A 20,294-nucleotide genomic window follows, 5' to 3' on the forward strand; every position below is an offset into this window, starting at 1 on the left:
ACCACACTTTACCCTGTAACTATAACTGTATACCTCCCAGGATAGAGAACAGTCAGAAGTCTGAAGAGCCACTCTGCCAGTGCTATAAATAGTTTCCTTACCTTTTAGTTAAATTCTTTTTCACCCATATCTTCCTCCCCTGCCAGTACCACCACTCCCTTCACCATTCAACCCTTCTTTTTCCTTTGTGCCTTAGGAGAAGGGCTTATATTAATGGTGGAGTAAAGAGTTATTAGAAACAATTTAGTTCCTTCTTTAGAACATTTTAAAAGATGTTCTTAGTTATGAGACTTAAGTCTGAAATGTTACATGTTTTTTGAAGGATACTCCATTTTCCTATCATCAAAAAATATTTCCTCTCTCCAGAATTATGTTCTTTATTACAAATTAATGGCTATTATTTTATATGAGGCCTGAAGTCTAATAATAACTAAGAAAATGATTCCTGTCATTTGGCTTCCCTGCATATCAGGATGTGTGTCCTCAGACTACCTCTGTTGGAAATCTGTTACTGTTAAAACTCCCAGTTCTGGCAGCTTCCTTCAACTGGCATAGCATTTTTTTTTTCTTACCCTCAAAAACAAACAAACAAAAAAACCCTTACAGTTTATTTTCGCAGAATGGCTTCCCACCAGGGTGAATAGCCACACAGGCACCTAATTGTTCAATAACCCCCCTGGGACTTCAGCTGCCTTGATTTTTTCCTAGGAAGGCATTGGCATGATTCAAAAGGAGGTGGTCTATTACTCTTGAAACTTTATTCAGGATCGAGCCTGTGAGTGGATAAGGCTCCTTGGGCACAAGTTTAATTTGCATTGTGTTCCGCAGTTGCATTATGGTGTGTTGTTTAAATAAATCATAATGAGGCAGATCGGGGAGTTAATGTCTTTTGTTGATGCAGCTGCAGCATTTATCAGTTTGGCAACATTAAAAATGACAGAAGGAGATATTGCTTTGTGTGAGTTGAAATTAATAATAATTTTAACCTATGATGCATTCTAGTTTGACAACATTTGAAATTAAATTTAATGTTGTCTTCAAATTTCTTGTCCTCTGTGCGTATCTCCAGAGGTTACTTAGTCTCTGTTGTAGGGTTGTTACAAAAACACAAATGCTAAGGCTTATGGAAAGTATTTAAGTACCTTGGAGGAAGGGCAGTAGCCAAATAATGTTAGCTTTGTTAAAATTTGGAATCACTTTGTTTTCAGAATGCTAAGCTCCTCTCTTAACAGTTATAAGAAAGAAAAACCTGTTGTAGACATCAAATTCTGTTACTCTTTTTTTTTTTTTTTTTCTGTCTTTTGTCTTTTTGTTGTTGTTGTTGTTGTTGCTATTTCTTGGGCCACTCCCGCGGCATATGGAGATTCCCAGGCTAGGGGTTGAATTGGAGCTGTAGCCACCCGCCTACGCCAGAGCCACAGCAACACGGGATCCGAGCCGCGTCCGCAACCTACACCACAGCTCACGGCAACGCCGGATCGTTAACCCACTGAGCAAGGGCCGGGACTGAACCCGCAACCTCCTGGTTCCTAGTCGGATTCGTTAACCACTGCGCCACGACGGGAACTCCAAATTCTGTTACTCTTGATTAACAACTGTGATTATTACTGATTTATCTCTTTCTTTAGGTGGGACTTTTCTCTTGAAATATATTGAACTCAAAAACCTGAAATTCTTCTTATTAATATATAGGTTATCTTTTACATATGTGGATTTCTATCAAATATAAACTGTAGAAGGCTTTATCCAAATTATTAGATTTGTGTGATGAAACATCTCTATTTTTCCAAAGAACTGAGCTTTTAAAAAAATAGGCACATAAGGAAACTTTGTTCTGTGTCTTCTAAATTAAAACCAGAGGTTAAATGAGACTGTAGCATTTTAGCAATGCTTCATTGTCCTCAGCATCTTTACAATCACGTGTGATTTTTAAAATAGAACTTTGGAACCTTTTGTTGTTGTTGTTATATTGAGAAAGTTCAATCTGTTGACTTAAAGGCAAAGTAAAATTTTTACCAGTTTATGAATATCTCGTAAAGGAAACAAGTAAGACAGACCTCAAATAGGGAAAGATGATGGCATCACTTTAAACATAATGTTAAAAATAGACTAGAAGAGATCCTGAACGAGAATCTTTGTAAGACGTCTCAAGTGTGCTTTGAGTAAGAGAGGCAGATAAACTATTCTACTCTGTTATTATGAGAAGATTCATTGGTAATTCCACCCCCCAGCCCCCGACACTACCAAGTGGGATAAACAGAGCTCTGAGACGGGAACTTCCATTTCATTTTTGACAGTGATTTCCCTCAACTCTGAAGACAATACCCCCTTTACAACTCTGAGCTAATTTTCAAATGTTAGGGTTTCCCACATGGATGTTTTGAGTAAGTCTGAAAATGTTTTGCTATTTATACCAGAGAACTCTGGAAACAAATATGAATGAAATGGAAATTTCTATCCTAAATTTCAATATATGGGCTAGAGTTCCCACTCAGTTTACATTAGGAAAAAAACCATGCACACGTACGTACGCATGTACATTTCTGATTTAAATAATGTCATATCCTGAGGAAAAGAAAATATGTACAAGTTGTCTTAATAGTTTTTTTCCCCCTTCCATCTGTGTCTCATCTTTGTCATACTCTGCCAGTTAGGGATATTTAAAGAAACTTATTTTTAAGTTATGTGTATTGCAGTGGCTTCAGAGTGTTACTTTCCATCAGTGCTATGTAATGAGATTTCTCATTAATATTTATGGTTGTTTCATCTAAATATCACTAAAGTGAATCTCTGATATGAACAATAATCTAGGTAATTATCATGCAATACATCATAGGTGGAAATTATTTTTTAAGAGAAAAGTTGTGGATACAATGTTATGTCTCAATTTGCAAGGTAGCAAAGCTAGTAGATACTATATAATAAAACGTAACTAGTGACTACTTTATAGTTTGCAAAGCTTTTCATGTATGCCACCTCATAGAAAGGAATGAAGTTATATTGGAGCAATTTATAAATTTGTTTCAGAATTGAATTAGTGTTGATCAGAGGTAAATTGTGATAAATTAAGATGCATGGAGTGATCTTTAAACTATCACTTGAAAAAGTAGTTGACCCTTGAACAGTGTAGGTTTAGGGGTGCCAATCCTTTGCACAGTTGAAAATCCCACATATAACTTTATAGTCAGTCTTCTGTATCTGCAGTTCTGCATTCGCAGATTCAACCAACCAGGGCTCACGTATACTATAATGCATTTTTATTGAAAAAAAATATGTATAAGTGGACCTTCATAGTTCAAACCTGTGTTGTTCAGGGGTTAACTCTACAACTGTATAGTTAAAAAATCATAAAGAAATTAAAATGGTGTACTAGAAAAATATCAATTTAATACAAAAGAAGGTAGTAAAGGAGGAACAGAGAAACAAAAAAAGACACGTGACATATAGAAAACAAAGAACAAAATGGAAGATATAAATTTAGCAGTATCAATATTTTAAATGTGAATGGATAAAACACCCCAATCAAGGCACAGATATTATAAGACTGACTGTAAAAACAAGATCCAACTGTATGCTGGGAGTCAGCGAGACGCTTTACATTCAGAGACGACAGCTTTGGAAAAATCTCTGCTATTTCTTCTCTACTGCTGTAGTCTGAATGTACTCCCCATGTTTCCCATGTTGAAATCCTAAGCCCCCAAAATGCTGGTATTAGGAGATGAGACCTTTGGAGGTGCTTAAGCCATGATAATGGAGCCCTCATAAATGGGATTAGTGCCTTAAAAAGAGACCTCACAGCTATCTCTTGCCCCTTTCACCATGTGAGGACACAGTGAGAAGGTGTTTGCTGCGAGCCAGGAAGAAGACCTCCACCAGAATGAGACCATGCTGATGCCTTGATCTTGACTTTCTAGCCTGAGAAATAAATTTCTATTATTTATAAGATGCCCAGTCTGTGGTATTTTGTTATGGCAAGCCAAAAGGACTTAGACACCATTCTCTCTTTTTCTTTCTGAAATTCCATTTATGTGTTTGTTAAACTGATATTGCCCCTAAGGCCTCCGATGTTTTATTTAAAAGTTATTTTTCTCATTGTTTTTCAGTTAAGTTTCTTGTGACCTCTTTTCAGGTTCACTAAATTCTTTCTTCTGCTGTGTCTAATCTACCATTAAGCCTCATCAGCACTTTGAAAATCTGTTTTTACATCCTAGAATGTTCATTTTCTTTAGGATTTTCATGTTTTCCTTAAAGTTTTCATCTTGTCACCCATTTTTTTTCTGTGTTTTTTCCTCAATACTCTAACATTTATTATAGTTATTAGAGACTTTATTAATTCCCATTTCTAAGTTTTTCAACAACTTTAGTTTTCTGAAGGTTTTCTTTTACTGACTTTTTGTTCTTGGTCATTAGACATATTTTCCTGCTTCTTCACATACCTTAGCGTTTTTCACTGGATGCTAGACACTGTGTATGAAGAAGAGACTGATGTTGATACTACTCCTCACCCCAAAAGAGCTCATCCTTTCCTCTATCTAGCAAGTAGAGTCAGAATCTAAATTTAGTCAATCTAGTGAGAAGTCAAGAGGAGTCATGGCTGAGTTGCATCTTTAGTTATCTCTTTTCTCTTCTAGTTTCAGATGCCTTGAGAAAGGGCTTAGGCCTCTCTTTTCAGCAGGGCTTTGTGATCAGAGCTTGCTTGCATTTTCTAGTCCCTTCCTCAGCATTTCATGCTGTTGCTTAAACATAGCAGAAGTTCCATGAGGGAGAATTGGGGAACTGAAGGAATTGATATCCCTTCAGATTCTAATCCACCAGACGAGTTCATGTGCAGCTTTTAGGAGTAGTGCTGTTTTCTCCTAGTCCCAGTGATGTTGCTTGCCTATGACTGGCTCACTCCTCCAGCCATCTGCCCAGACTTGACAGTTGCCATCAAGGATGGAAGTGGCTGACTCTTGGCCTCACTTTACCCAGGAAGGGCTCATTTCTCATTGGAATTTAGTTCTTTTAAACACTTTGTGTTTACCTCCCTTTATGGCTTTCAAGAAAAATGGCATTTTTTTAAAACCAAACAAAGTATTTTCTCTGTTATCATAGGAATGGTGGTCTTTAGGATGTTCTACATCCTAATTAGAAGTGGAACCTCCTTCTGCTCTGACTTTTGAATAAATAATATTGAAAATAAAAACACTGCTTCAGTGATCATGTCTTACATTTCTTATTCTTAACTTCTTTCATACAGTAGGGGTCAGCAAACCTTTTCTTAAAGGGCTTTGTGGACAGAGTGGCAAAATTGAGCCTATTCTGTAGGTTCTTATATGTACCATTTAAAGATGTCAATACTATACCTTGTTCATGGGCCATAGCAGAATAGGTGAACATAGTTTGCCAAGCCCGAGTATAGAGACAAATGATAAAACAATTTGAATGCTTTGATGAATGAAAAGCAAATATAAGATATTGTGAAGAAAATTAAATTCTAGAGAATTCTTTGGTACACCATCTTCCACTGTTACCTGCAGTTATAAGTACCCAAAATGATGATCCTCAACTGTTAAGACTAGTTTAAATTTCATGTAATAGAATTGCATAGTAAATTTTAGACAAATGTTTGTCAGAAATATTTTTTAAAGTTTATATACCCAAAGAGTTATGTATAGCCATATTGAAACCTGCATTTAAAAAGAATCATTGATATCAAAACTAGAAGGCATGAGAAGAGAAGACAAATGCAGAACATTGAAAATGCATTCAAAAATAAGAACTGAAGAGTTCCCATTGTGGCGCAGTGGAAATGAATATGACTAGGAACCATAAGATTGAGGGTTTGATCCCTGACCTTGCTCAGTGGGTTAAGAATCCGGCGTTGCCATGAGCTATGGTGTAGGTCAGAGATGCAGCTTAGATGCCGCATGGCTGTGTCTGTGGTATAGGCTGGCAACTGTAGCTCCCATTTGACCCCCTAGCCTGGGAACTTCCATATGCTGTGGGTGCAGCCCTAAAAAAGACAAAAAAAAAAAAAAAAAAAAAGAAAGAAGCAGCAATCCAAACTCAACAATAAGGATAGTCAATAAATCAAGAGAAGACAAAAGAAGGAAGAAAAAAAAAGATCCAAAGTTACATCCAAAGCAATTAACAAAATGGCAATAAATACCTATCTGTAATTACACTTAATGTAAATGGACTAAATGCTCCAACCAAAAGACACACAGGTTGAGTGGATACAAAATAAGACCCATATACATGCTGTTTATAAGAGACCCACTTCAGACCCAAGGACACACACAGACTGAAAGTGAGAAGATGGAATATACTACATGAAAATGGGAATCAAAGGAAAGCAGGAGTAACAATACTCACATCAGACAAAATAGACTTTAAAATAAAATCACAAGAGACAAAGAAGGACACTACATAGTGATCCAAGAATCAATCCAAGAAGACTTAACAATTGTAAATATATATGCACCTAACATAGGAGCACCTTAATATATAGGGCAACTGCTAACAGCCATAAAAGGAGAAATTGACAGCAGTGTAATTTTAGTGGGGGACCTTAACACCCTGCTTATATCAAGGGAAAGATCAGACAGAGAATCAACAAGGAAACACAGGTCTGAAATAACACCCTAGACCAGATAGATTTAGCTGATATTTATAGAACTTTCCATCCCAAAGCAGCCACATACACATATATGAGTGCATATGGAACATTCTCCAGGATAGATCACATCTTGAGCCACAGATTGAGCCTTGGTAAATTTTAAAAAGTTGAAATTATCTCATACATTTCCTCCAACCACAATGCTATGACACTAGAAATCAACTACAAGAAAAAAACAGCAATAAAACACAAATTCCTGGAAGCTAAACAATATGCTACTGAACAGCCAATGGATTGCTGAGAAATCAAAGAGAGAATCAAAAGAAACTTAGAGGAGTTCCTGTAGTGGCTCAGTGGAAATGAACCCAACTAGTATCCATGAGGATGCAGATTTGATCCCTGGCCTCGCTCAGTGGCTTAAGGATCTGGCCTTGCTGTAAGCTATGGTGTAGGTTGCAGACATGGCTCGGATCTGGTGTTGCTATGGCTGTGGCTTAGGCTGGAAGCTGTAGCTCCAATTTGTCTCCTGGCCTGGGAACTTCCATATGCCGCACATGTAGCCCTAAAAAGACAAAAAAAAAAAAAAAAAAAAAAAAGGTTCTTAGAGACAAATGACAACAAAGATACAACAACCTAAAACCTATGGGACACAGCAAAAGCAGTTGTAAGAAAGAAGTTTATGGCAATAGAATCTTATCTCAGGAAAGGTGAAAAATCTCAGATAAGTGACCTAAAACAACTGGAGAAGGAAGAAGAGACAAAGCCCAAAATTAGCAGAAGGAAAGAAATCATAAAGATCAGGGCAGAAACAAATGAAATAGAGACAAAGAAAACAATAGAGAAGATCAATGAAACTAAAAGTTGGTTCTTTGAAAAGATCAACAAAATTGATAAGCCCTTAGCCAGACTCATCAAGGAAAAAAGGGCGAGGGCTCAAATCAATAAAATTAGAAACAAAAAAGGAGAAATTACAACTGACTCCACAGAAATACAAAGGACCATAAGAGACTACTCTAAGCAACTATATGCCAATAAAATTGAAAACCTAGAAGAAATGGGCAGACTCTTACAAAGAACCTACCGAGACTGAGCCTTGAAGAAATTGAAACTTTGAACACAAGCACCAAAATTGAAAATGTGATGAAAAACTTTCCAAAAAAACCAAAAGTCCATGACCTGATGACTACACAGGTAAATTCTATCAAACATTCATAGAAGAGTTAACACCTGTTCTTCTGAAATGCTTTCAAAAAAGCAGAGGAAGGAACACTCCCAAGCTCATTCTATGTGGCCACCATCACACTGATACCAAAAACCAGACAAGGATACCACAAAAAAAATTACAGACCAATATCACTGATAAACATAGATGCAAAAATCCTCAACAAGATACTAGAAACCAAATCTAAATATATATTAAAAGGATCATACACCATGATCAAGTGGGATTTATCCCAGGAATGCAAGGATTTTTTTCAATACCTGCAAATCAATCACTGTGATACATCTGATACACCACATCAACAAACTGAAAAATAAAAACGGTATGATCGTCTCAAGAAAACAGAAAAGGCTTTTGACAAAATTCCACAGTTCTGATAAAAATCCTCCAGAAAGTGGGCATAGAGGGAAACTTCCTCAACATATTTAAAACCATATATGAGAAACCCACAGCTAACATCATTCTCAATGGTGAAAATGAAAACATTTCCACTAAGATCAGGAACAAGACAAGGATGTACACTTCATTGAAATTGTTGAATCCACTGTTACTCAGTATGGTTTCAGAAGTCCTAGCCATGGCAATCAAAGAAGAAAAAGAAATAAAAGGAATCCAAATTGGAAAAGAAGAAGCAAAACTATCACTCTTTGCAGATATTGCAGGCTACAAAATGAATACACAGAAATCCTTTGCATTTCTATATACTAACAGTGAAAGATCAGAAAGAGAAATCAGAGAAACCATCTCATTTACCATCACATCAGAAAGAATAAAATACCTAGGAGTAAACCTACCTAAAGAGACAAAAGATCTATACTCTGAAAACTATAACGTGCTGATGAAAGAAATCAAAGACAGCACAAACAGATGGAGAGATATACCATGCTCTTGGACTGGAAGAAGCAATATTATCAAAGTGACTGTACGACCTTAGAGAATCTACAGATTGAATGCAGTCCCTGTCACATTACCAAGGACATTCTTCACAGAACTAGAATAGTATATTTTAAGATTTGTATGGAAACACCAGAGTCCCTGAATAGTCAAAGCAATACTGAAAAAGCAATACGAACATGGAGAAATCAAGCTTCCTGACTTCAGACAATACTACAAAGCTACAGTTATCAAAACAACATGGTACTGGCACAAAAACAGAAATATAGATCAATGGAACAGGGTAGAAAGCCCAGAAATAAACCCAAGCACCTAATCTATGACAATTAATCTGTGACAGAGGAGGCAAAAACATACAGTGGAAGAAAGAAAGACTCTTCGATAAATGTGCTGGAAAAACTGGAAACATGTGAAAGAATGAAAATAGAACACTAACACCATACACAAAATAAACTCAAAGTGGATTAAAGACCTAAATATAAGTCCAGCTGGTATAAAACTCCTAGAGGAGAACAGGCAGGATGCTCTTTGACATAAATCACAGCAACATCTTGTTTGATCCACCTCCCAGAATAATGACAGTGAGGGCGCAAATAAATCAATGAGACCAAATAAAACTCAAAAGCTTTTGCACACCAAAGGAAACCATTAAAAAAAATGAAAAGAGAACCCAGAGAATGGAAGAAAGTCTTTGCAAATGATGCAGTAGACAAGGGCCTAATCTTCAAAATATACAAACAACTCATATAACTCAACAACAGAAAACCAAAAAAACCAATTTAAAAATGGGCAGAACACCTAAATAGACAATTCTCCAAAGAAGACATATGAATGGCAACAAGTACATGAAAAAGTGTTAAACATCACTAATTATCAGAGAAGTACAAATCAAAACTACAATGAGGTACCACCTCACCCCAGTCAGAATGGCCATCATTAACAAGTCAACAAATAACATATGCTGTAAAGGGTGTGGAGAAAAGGGAACCCTCCTTCAATATTGGTGAGAATGTAAATTGGTACAACCACTATGGACAACAGCATGGAAGTACCTCAGAAAACTAAATATAGAACTACCATATGATCCAAAAATCCCACTCCTGGGCATATATCTGGACAAAACTTTAATTGAAAAAGATACACACACTCCTGTGTTCATTGCAGCACTATTCATAATAGCCAAGACGTGGAAACAACCTAAATGTCCACGGAGAGATGAATGAGTTAAGAAATTGTGGTACATATATACAATGGAATACTACTCAGCCATAGGAAAGATGAACTAGTGCCATTTGCAGCAACAGGAATGGAAATAGAGCTTCTCATACTAAGTGAAGTAAACCAGAAAGAAAAAGGCAAATACCACATGATGTGTCTTACTTGTGGAATCTGAAATATGGCACAGATGATCATATCTACAAAACAGAAACAGATCACAGCCAAGGAGAGCAGACTTGTGGTTTCCAGGGGCAGAGGGAGTGGGATGGATGAGCAGTTAGGGTTTTTGGATGCAAATTGTATTCGGAATGGATGGGCAATGGGGCCCTACTGTACAGCACAGGGATCTGTGTGTGATTGAATCACTTTGCTCTATGACAGAAATTGAAAAAACATTGTAAATCAACTATAATTTAAAAAAAAAGAAAACAAACACATAAAAACATCATTCATTCTATCCAAGTTTTCTACTCCATATTGAGCACTAACACATTTTTAAAAAAACTTTGACCTTCAAAATGTGTGCGATCTAGTGGAAAACAGACACTTAGATGAAGACGTATAAATGCAAGGTGGTGTGGGTTTATGTAAGGTACCTCTGTAGAACTGGGGAAAGGTGACAGGGAAGACTTGAGAGGGATGATGCTCTGCTGACTGTCTTTCAAGGTCATTTTCTAAATGGTTTGAGTGTGAGGAAACAAACTTAGAAACTGATTCTCTCCTTGTATGATGACATGCTGGTGTAAATGTAAGTGATCGGTAGCAGGTAAGCAGCCTTCTGTGATGTTTTAACAAACCAGTTATCACTTTGTAACTTATTATGCAGTTATTAAATGACAGTTTAGCAAGAATAATTGTTTCAGCTTTTCCAGAAATTTATTGCTGTTTTAAATAACTTTAAAAATCTTGTCTCTACTACAGCTTTAAAAAAATTTTAACTACTATAGATAGTAAGAGTATTTCAAAACAGAGCCTTTTCTTTTTAGATACTTTTTAGATTCAGTAGCTAATAGGATGGGTGAAGAGTGACCATAAGAACTTTTTACTTAGGGAGGAGAGTAGAACTTAAGAGGACAGGTTAGACTTATGCTAAAGAGAGTATTGTGTTGAGTATTTTATGTATTCAGTTATAGCACGTTAATACAGTAGTTAATCTCTTTCCAATTCCTGGAAAATTGGTTAGCTTAATGAAAAAAATAACTGATCATTTTTTATTTGCCTTTTGAAGAAAACTCCTCTGGAGGTTACATTGTACTAAATTATTGAATACTGGCTTTGTTGAGCAGGTAATAAGGATTTTTAGTTTGTGGTAAACAAAAGTTAATAGTGCTTTGAAGACCTAGATGTTAGAGTTTGGTAGGTTTTTTTTCCACAGCAGGCAAACTGAAATCCTTTATAATATTGATGCTTGATGTATACTTTTACAAAAAATAGTTTATTCTCTCTGTACTTTTAGCTTTTATTAAGTAGCAGAATGCATATTGAGAGCCACAAAATATATCTATATTCATATCTAATAATTCTGATACTTGGAAAGACCCAAGAGAAAAAAGAAATAATTACCTGCAGAAAGGTGATTATCACAGCTTATCTTTTTTAGCATCCTCTTTCCCACAAACAACCTGAAAGAACTTTACAGCAATCGGGGAATGATTGTGTAAATTATGAGTCAGTAGAATATTATATAGCCATATAAAGTCTGTAATTATGAACACCATGTAGAAGCATGGGGAAATGTTTATTACAGTCCACTGAAAAAAACAAACCAACCTAAATACCAGATTGTCCCACTGTAAGATACCAAGTTGGAAAATTGGAAAATGAATAACCAAGATTTTTGTCTAATTTAGATACACTGAACGCTGTTAGTGTCCTATTCTGTATGTTTCTAAGTACAATTTTGATTCTCTCAGTTATGCTGATCAGGAAGGATGGGTAAATACGTAAGAGAAGAGCTGGAAGTTAGTAGATATAGCCCGTATTTTGAGGATTCTTTATGTATGAGAAGATAACTTTTTTATTTTTTATTTTTTATTTTCTTAGGGCCCCACCAGTGGCATGTGGAAGTTCCTGGGCTAGGGGTTGAATTGGAGCTGTAGCTGGCAGCCTGCACTACAGCCACAGCAACACCAGGTCCAAGCCGCATCTACGACCTACACTGCAGCTAATGACAACGCGGGATCCTTAACCCACCTGAGCTAGGCCAGGGATCAAACCCACATCCTCATGGATACCAGTTGGATTCTTAACCCATTGAGCCACAACAGGAACTCTGAGAAGACAACTTTAAACGTTTATATTTGAGCCTTCAGACGTTTCCTGGGTCAGCATTATGGATATAATGTTATTGCCTACCTCCTTAAGATTTTACAGCCTTTGACCTTATTATTAATTGAGTTAGCATGAATCCTAAGTGTATTGTGACTTTATTTTCAGGATAAGGGAGATCTTGAAGGCATCTCGAAAATTGCAAGGTGATCCAGATTTGCCAATGTCTTTTACTCTGGCCATAGTGGAGTCTGATTCCACCATAGTTTATTACAAACTTACTGATGGATTTATGCTGCCAGATCCTCAGGTCAGTTTTGAGACAACTGTCAGTAAACAGTGAAAAAAGAGGAAGCTGATGACATGCTTTTAAGTGTGAATCAAGCTATTCAAGAACTGTCACTTCTTTTACAATATGAAAATTCAAGAAAAAGTGATTTTTCATACCTCAGAAAGTAATGTGTCCTAGCTGTTTTCACAAAAATAATTTTATTTCCTTATTCTACAGAAAATGTTACAGTTTTCCAGAATACTTTGTGAGGTCATGCTACATTTAATTATTTGATGAATGTAATTGGGGTGGAATGTGAAGGCTTATAATAGTTTTAACTGAAAGAACGCTTCTTTAGGAAATGTTAAATTGGTTGACATTTTGACAGGAACATTTAAATAAATAAATGTATTTTGTATGATTTTTTTACATACATTGTTGGCAAATTGAGATAATCACATCAAATATTTTTCTAGTTTTGCTTTGAAATTACTTTATCTGTTGGGGAAAAGGTCCATTCTGATCTTCTTTTTTTTTTTTTTTTTTATGTTGCAGAATATTTCCCTTAGAAGATGACACCTCTACCTCCCAGTGCTTGCTTTATTCGTACAAGATTGGATTGAGACCCATCAGCCTGGTTCACCTTTAATCTCAGAGTTAGTCAGGGTTGACTTAGCTGGTCCCATCTCAGTCAGAAGTTTTTTTTTTTTTTGAAGAATAAAACTTTCCCAGATAGAAGAATTTATTTTGTTTAATAATATAGAGTAGATGCTGTAAACCTTTCTTGCCTGGAGACAGGTTAATTATAGTTGTATACACGTTCATGCCCAAGTTATTTTCAGAAGGATGGAGCACATGGGTTTCTTCTGTTATTGCTGCCTCTGCTAGCTCACTGTTGAGACTGGCATCTCTTCTCTCCGCTCAACTCTTTCAGTGCCTTTTGGCCACTACACTAGCTTGGAATGACATTTATATACACCTTGACACCTAGAGAATTTACTTGAGTCTGCTTTTTCACCCCCATTAGGAAGTAAACATTTTCTTTCAGTTGGTTTTAATGTTGCAATTATTGTTACTTCCCTCTGTGGTTGACTTTGAATCAAAACTAATTATATGCTCATCCAGTGTGTACAATTACATATCCAGATTAATAGGGACCAGAGAAGTGCTACCTACAAGAGTATTGGGCCTTTTTTTCATTCTTATAACCACCACCCTTACTATATCGTAACTAAGAGAGGGAGTGGGGGCAGTGTCAACCTTGAAAATATCTTGCTCAAGTAGACCCAGTTATTCCACTCTTGTTAATACCTCCCAATTAAGTTGCCTAAAGTTGAAAAAATTATAGGCACCAAGATGTTTCAAGTGACATTTTTGGGTATATGATAGGCTAAATTATAAACCACTTAAAAGTTTAAGTCAAGGGTCAGCAAACTTTTTCTGGAAAGGACCAGAAAGTTTTTTCAGGCCATATAGGCTTTCTCACAACTTCTTAACTCCTCTCAACTCTGCTCTTTGTAGAACAGAAATAACCACAGACAGTATGTAAATGCATGGATATGGGTATTCCAGTAAAATTTTATTTGCAAATGCAGGGCCATAGTTTGTCAACCCCTGGTCTGGGGAAATAGTCAATAAGAATATATAGCGAATGAATGTTACGTTATATACCCATTAAAAATTAGTAATGAATATAGTAAAAAAAAAACATGAGAAAATACTTATTTTAAAAAAAAAAACTCCAAGATAAAAAACGAATGAATGGGTATGATCCTGACTGTACATAACACACCAAGTATATAATAAAAAGATGACAAAATAAAGGAACTGTGGTTATAATAGGATGGCAGGGCAGTAAATGGATGACTTTGTCTTTCTTGAATATCTCAGTTTTTCTTTATTTGTATTACTTTTATAATAAAAATGTTTTAAAATTAAAAAGGTATCCTGAGGTCTATGTTAGTTACCTATTGTTGCCTACTAATGTTAATACAAACTTAGCAGCTTACAATAGCACACATTTTATATCTCAAAGGTGGGTTCTTTGTAAGGCTGCAGCCAAGGTGTTGGCCAGGGCTATAGTCTCACCTGAGGCTTCCGTGGGGAAAGGTCTGCTTCCTCACTCATGTGGATAGCAGCTTTCTGTTCTCTGTGGGCCCTTGGGCTGAGAGCCTCGTTTAGTGGGCTGTTGTCAAGAAACCACCCTTTTTTTGCCGTTTAGGCCTCGCCAGCACAACGGCTGTCAGCTCAGTGCCAGGAGGGAGAGAGCCTCAATAAGACGGACCTCATCATTGTGTGTAATGTAGTCATGTGCATCCTTTCACCTTTACCATATTCTGTTGGTTAGCAGCAAGTCATGGCTAATAATTACTCTAGAAAACAATAATAACAAGAACAGAAACGTGGCCAAAAGTAGGCAAATCAAAAAATGGTATAAAGCATTATTCTTGGTCTGTAGTATCTCCTGACCCCTTTCCTTTGATGTTATTTGAATTTCGCTTTTCTTTGTGATGGAGGGTCTTGGCAACTCCTTCAGACTCCCTCTCATTCCCTAGAAGGCTTAAAGTTGCACCAAGTCAGAACCATATGTGTTTCTGTGTCCCCACTGGATAAATTGCAAATATAAGGATCCTATAATAATTTATGACCAATTCTTAGCATCTTTGCCATTTGATTCCTTTTGAGGCTTTTCGTTACAGTCCTTAGAAAAATCGTCTGCATTTTCAGGAAGACGCGTAAGGCTTAATGAATGTTAGGTTTGTGCTTCAGATCTGGTGACCAGGGGGCCCCCATGTAACTACAAGACCAGAAGTGTCTTGGGGCTGACTGTGAAAGGAGCTTTCTCACAGAAATCTTTAAACTAGCTCTCAGACTCACTGTGTGTCCTGGGATGTTTACTCTTTTTCAGAATGTTCCCTGTGTACTTGATCAAAGTTGTTCTGTCCAAGGCCAGCCCGAGATCTGCTAATGTGAATAATGGTCCATGACAGTTTGGAAATGGAGACAACCCAGCTCCGTTGGTCTCATTTTAGTGAAAACCTAGGTAAAGTGATTTCTTCTATGGGGTCCAATAACTTTGTAATTGCATTTACATTTGTCTCTCTTATTAGACTGTGGGCTCCTTAGGAACAGGACAAGGAACTGTATCTTTTTAAAAGAATTTTTTTATTGAAGTATAGTTTACTTGTAAAATTATATTGATTTTAGATATACAACAAAATGATTCAATATTTTTATAGGTTATACTCCATTTAAAGTTGTTATAGCATAATGGGTATAGTTCCCTGTGCTGTACAATATATCCTTTTTTTTTTTTTTTTTGGTCTTTTTGCCTTTTCTAGGGCTGCACCCATGGCATATGGAGGTTCCCAGGCTAGGGGTTGAATCGGAGCTGTAGCCACCGGCTTATACCAGAGTACAGCAACGCAGGATCTGAGCCTTGTCTGCAACCTACACCACAGCTCACGACAACGCCAGATCCTTAACCCACTGAGCGAGGTCAGGGATAGAACCCTGCAACCTCATGGTTCCTAGTCGGATTTGTTAACCCCTGCTACGACAGGAACTCCTGTACAATATATCCTTGCTGCTTATTTATTTTACACATGGTGGTTTGTATCTGTTAATCCCCTACCCCTGTCCTGCCCTTCCCTCAGTCCCACTCCCTGTTGGTAACCCCTAGTTTATTCTCTGAATCTTTAAGTCTTACATTTGTGTCTCCCACCACCTTCCCCAAACTGGCCTATACTAAGCTCTCAATAAGTATTTGGTGAATGAACGAATGCTGATTGTACGCTCATTTAATTGTGTAGGGGTTTACTTTTTGCCTCAAGGCACACTAAGATTTGGACAGCAGAGGGCACTGCTAAATAAGCACAGCATTTTCAGACTTGAGGAATGAATTAACTTGAGATGTGGTGCTCTTGAAAATTTATTTTCAGTCTGTGGGGAATCACATAAATAAAAATATAAATAAGTTTTTTGTGCTCACACCCCCTTTTTCTTTCTGACATGCCTCTAAAATTACACTCTCTACTGACATTAAATATGTGAATTGATTCATGCTTTGCTCAGAATAGAGATCTATATTTAAAAACAAAAACTTGTTTGGGGCATGGGTGGGTGGGTGGGTGGTTTTTTTTTTTTCAAGATTATGGTTTTGTTCATATCCATATGCCATGATGCACTTCATTTTTTCCTTGCAAAATCCTAATATATAAATACAATTTCAAGATCAGATCACATAGCAAGAGACCCCAGCTTTGAATCACTCAGTAAACTGGCTGAATACCAGTGGCCAGAGACACAAATGCTACTGTTAAACCTATAAACTTTTTCATTAAAGGGAAGCCTTCTCTATATGGGAGCAGGGTGGGGAAAGAGCATGCACATCGTGCTGTGTTCATTTTGTATCCCGGAGGCCCTCGTCCATGCCCGCCCCAGCAGGGACGGCTCAGTGGAACACTAGGCCACTAGGCCCAGTGACTCCAGACTGACTGACTTTGCGCCTGGCCTAGGTGTCCCCACTAGAACATGCCCCTAAACACCGCAGATCCCTCCCCGAGAACCTGAGGGCGGAGGCACCTGGGAATTCAGAGCTTCAGCTAGAATAGAACAGTATCTACAAAGCTCCTATAATCTGCACTTTAAAAACAATGGAAACAGTTCACACGTTTATACGCCTGGAACCAAATGACCTAACCAAAACATCATGGTACTTCAGGTACTTCATCTTCTCTTTCTGAGCATTTGAGTTGTGAATTCCTCTCTGAGGTCACTTTTTCCTTTGCAGAGCTAGTAGCAGGGCTTTCGCTGCTGCGGCACAGTGGTTCCTGCCAAAGTTTATAGTTCTTGTAGACAGAAGCTCTTTATTCATCTGCCGCATTTTACCCTGACTGTTTACATGCGCAGAATCATGGCATATTCTCTGCACAAGAAGTACCATTTTCCCTCCTTTCAGACCCAGAGCTGTCCTGTTCCTTACCACCCCCACTCCTGCAGCCTAAGCCTCTTAATGATCTTTTTTTTTTTTTGGTCTTTTTAGGGCAGCACCCGCAGCATATGGAGGTTCCCAGGCTAGGGGTCTAATCAGAGCTGTTGCCACTGGCCTACACTACAGCCACAGCCACGCTAGATTTGGGCCAGGTGCTTAACCCACTGAGCAAGGCCAGGGATCGAACCTGCAACCTCATGGTTCCTAGTCGGATTCGTTTCCGCTGCGCCACCATGGGAACTCCTTTGTTTTTGTTTGTTTGTTTGTTAATGATTTTTGAATAAGAACTGTTTGGGCTTGTTAGGAAAGAGGATGGGAAAATCTCATGACTTATTGGGTGGGTCTGCTTTTGAAATGTTTAGATGGTTCTGGAAGATTAAAAAACTGTTTAAAATCAAAGATTTTTTTTTAGATTTCATTGTACTGAATGGGGGTCATATTAAGGAAGTATTTAATTAGAATCCATTCATTTATTAACACATTATTTATCTTTAGACATTAATTGGACTTCTCTGTGCTTAGATGATGTTGTAAACGCCAGGGTTACAGAGATTAATGAGATATGACCTGTTCCTTCAAGGAGTTCAGATAGCCAGAGCTCTAAAAAAGAGCATTACCATTGTGAGTGAGGAATACCTGTCAGGCAGCGTGTGAAATTTATGCAGTTTCCTTAATGGTGAAGGGGTTTAGCAACGTCTGATAAATTAAACAATTTTCAAACAATCGTTGTATGTATGTTATTTGTCCCAAAGCCCTGAACATTGGACAGGATATGGAGAAATATTACACCATGCACCTCGCCAAGGCTTATTGTTAGGTTCGAAAGGAGAAAATCCATGTGTTTAAGATAACTGGAGAGTATTACAAGGCAGCGGAACATATAAATGCTAAATGCTAATGATAATGTAGCACTTTATTCTCTCTCAAGTGCTTCAGTACTCTTTGATTTGCACAACAGAACTGATATTATTTATTTACTATTAATTTACTACCCTTGTTTAATAGATGGAGCAATTAGGGGACTGAGTGGTTGAGCAGCAGCTTCAGGTGGTAGCAAGTGAGTGGGCAATGACGACTAGAACGAGGTCTCTTAACATCTAGGCCCCTGTTCTTTTCAGAATCTTGTGTGGTGCAGAGAAATATATTAATGTGTGTCAAAGAGGCTTTGGGAAGAAAAAGAGTCGCTTAGTCCTGGAGGGAGTTAGAAAGTGATTTAGAGATCAGTTATATTATCCTCTTGTACTCTTGAACAAGTGTATCAAAATGTCATGCTGTGTGTGGATAATTTGGAAAATCATTTTCATAGGCAATATATTTATAAAGTTTTCTTCCAAAGAATAAATACATCCATGTCCATGCTCTTTATGTAGGCAAACCTAAGACAATATTTAATATTAAATGAGAAAGAGCTCAGAAAGGTGCTTTGTTTGTTAGAACTAAATTCTGTGCTGGTACAAAGAGAAGACTCAGGGAACGTTCAAATGATGACTTCACTATCAGTGAGGAAGGGTCTTAATCCCTAAATATCCCATGGATCTGCTTGCTATTGCTTGAAATCCTACCGTCATTCTATTTCTTTTATTTTCTTTTTGGTTTTTAGGCCCACATCTGTAGCATGTGGAAGTTCCCAGGCTTGGGATCGAATTGGAGCCACAGCTGCCTGCCTACGCCACAGCCTCAGCAACTTGAGATCCGAGCCGAGTCTGCAACTTACACCATAACCCATGGCAACACCATTTCCTTAACCCCTTGAGCAAGGCCAGGGATTGAACCCACATCCTCATGGGTACTAGTCGGGCTCATTACCACTGAGCCACAATGGGAACTTCTCATGGTTCTGTTTCTTTTTGTTGTTGTTATTTTAATTTTTTTATTTATTTTTTAATGATTTTTATTTTTTCCTTCATAGCTGGTTTACAGTGTTCTGTCAATTTTCTACTGTGTAGCAAGGTGACCCAGTCACACATACATATATATGTTCTTTTTCTCACATTATCATGCTCCATTGTAAGTGACTAGCTATAGTTCCCAGTGCTGTTTCTTAACCCTGAAGCTTTGATCCTGTTTAATTTGGCAAGCATTTTTGCAGGACAGCTTGGGCAAGAAGGCCCAATGCCACGATCTGGGGTTACTCTATACCCAAATATTTTATTTATTAGCCCCAACAGATAAAGTTAATCAGTTAAATTGTTATATGAATTTCTAAATGTTTATTCTCAATTTCTGTACTTATCTCATTCCAGACCAGCAATCCTTTGTGAATTGACACTGTGTACAGACCACACTTTGAGTAGCATGTGTTAGAGCACAGATGAGAAGTGACGAGAGCCTGAAACCTGCTGGTAGCTCAGGTGTGTTAGGATGGGCGAGATTATGATGTTGCTGGTTCGCAGCCTCAGGAATCTCCTGGGTGAAATCTGAAACTGGATCCCACACAGAGGGCAAGGTGAGACAGAGGAAGAGGCACACCACTCACATTGGTAGGGAACAGTTAATAAGCAAGAGAACTTACATATAAGCTTGTCTTGGGTGGCCACAAGACACGTAGGTCTCTGCCCCGGCCCTCCAGAATCTTAAAAATTTATACTGAGGCCTTAACTGGGTTCAGTCACATATTCAGTCCAGATGTCTCAACTGCACACTACAGTCTCAAGGTTGCGTCCTTGAATGGCTCCCACTGTGGGAACGTGGACAGAGCCTACATACTCCAAGAACAGGGGAGGGGTGAGAAGCCTCCAAATGCCCTATCCAGCTCATGGGTCAACCAGGAGTCACATCCTCTTGATAACCTTTTCCAACAGATTCAGTAACAACCAGTGAATTAGTT

General features: G+C 37.7%; 1 protein-coding gene and 1 long non-coding RNA gene across 5 annotated transcripts in view; both read left to right on the forward strand.

Annotated features, from left to right (window-relative positions):
* Positions 1-14,415, forward strand: part of TSEN15 (tRNA splicing endonuclease subunit 15) — a 36,892-nt gene extending 22,477 nt beyond the window's left edge. For 2 of the 3 annotated variants that reach the window (XM_084977971.1, XM_013979927.3), the window contains 2 exons: positions 12,372-12,513; positions 13,030-14,415. In XM_084977971.1, the coding sequence (XP_084834097.1) occupies positions 12,372-12,513; positions 13,030-13,050 (163 nt within the window). In that variant the 3' untranslated portion in view covers positions 13,051-14,415. The remainder of the gene's footprint in view (positions 1-12,371; positions 12,514-13,029) is intronic. The other variant, XM_013979928.3, reaches the window with a different exon arrangement.
* A 5,295-nt stretch (positions 14,416-19,710) lies between these two features.
* The window catches only part of LOC106505031 (uncharacterized), a 250,221-nt gene continuing 249,637 nt past the window's right edge, over positions 19,711-20,294 (forward strand). For both annotated transcript variants that reach the window (XR_014816503.1, XR_014816504.1), the window contains exon 1: positions 19,711-19,913. This is a non-coding gene — a long non-coding RNA (uncharacterized LOC106505031). The remainder of the gene's footprint in view (positions 19,914-20,294) is intronic.

Source organism: Sus scrofa, chromosome 9 (genome assembly GCF_054392235.1).
Source record: "Sus scrofa isolate SSC_HxYL_T2T_F1_AM1 chromosome 9, Sscrofa_HxYL_maternal_Yorkshire_Landrace_v2.0, whole genome shotgun sequence".
NCBI classification, from domain to species: Eukaryota; Metazoa; Chordata; class Mammalia; order Artiodactyla; family Suidae; genus Sus; species Sus scrofa.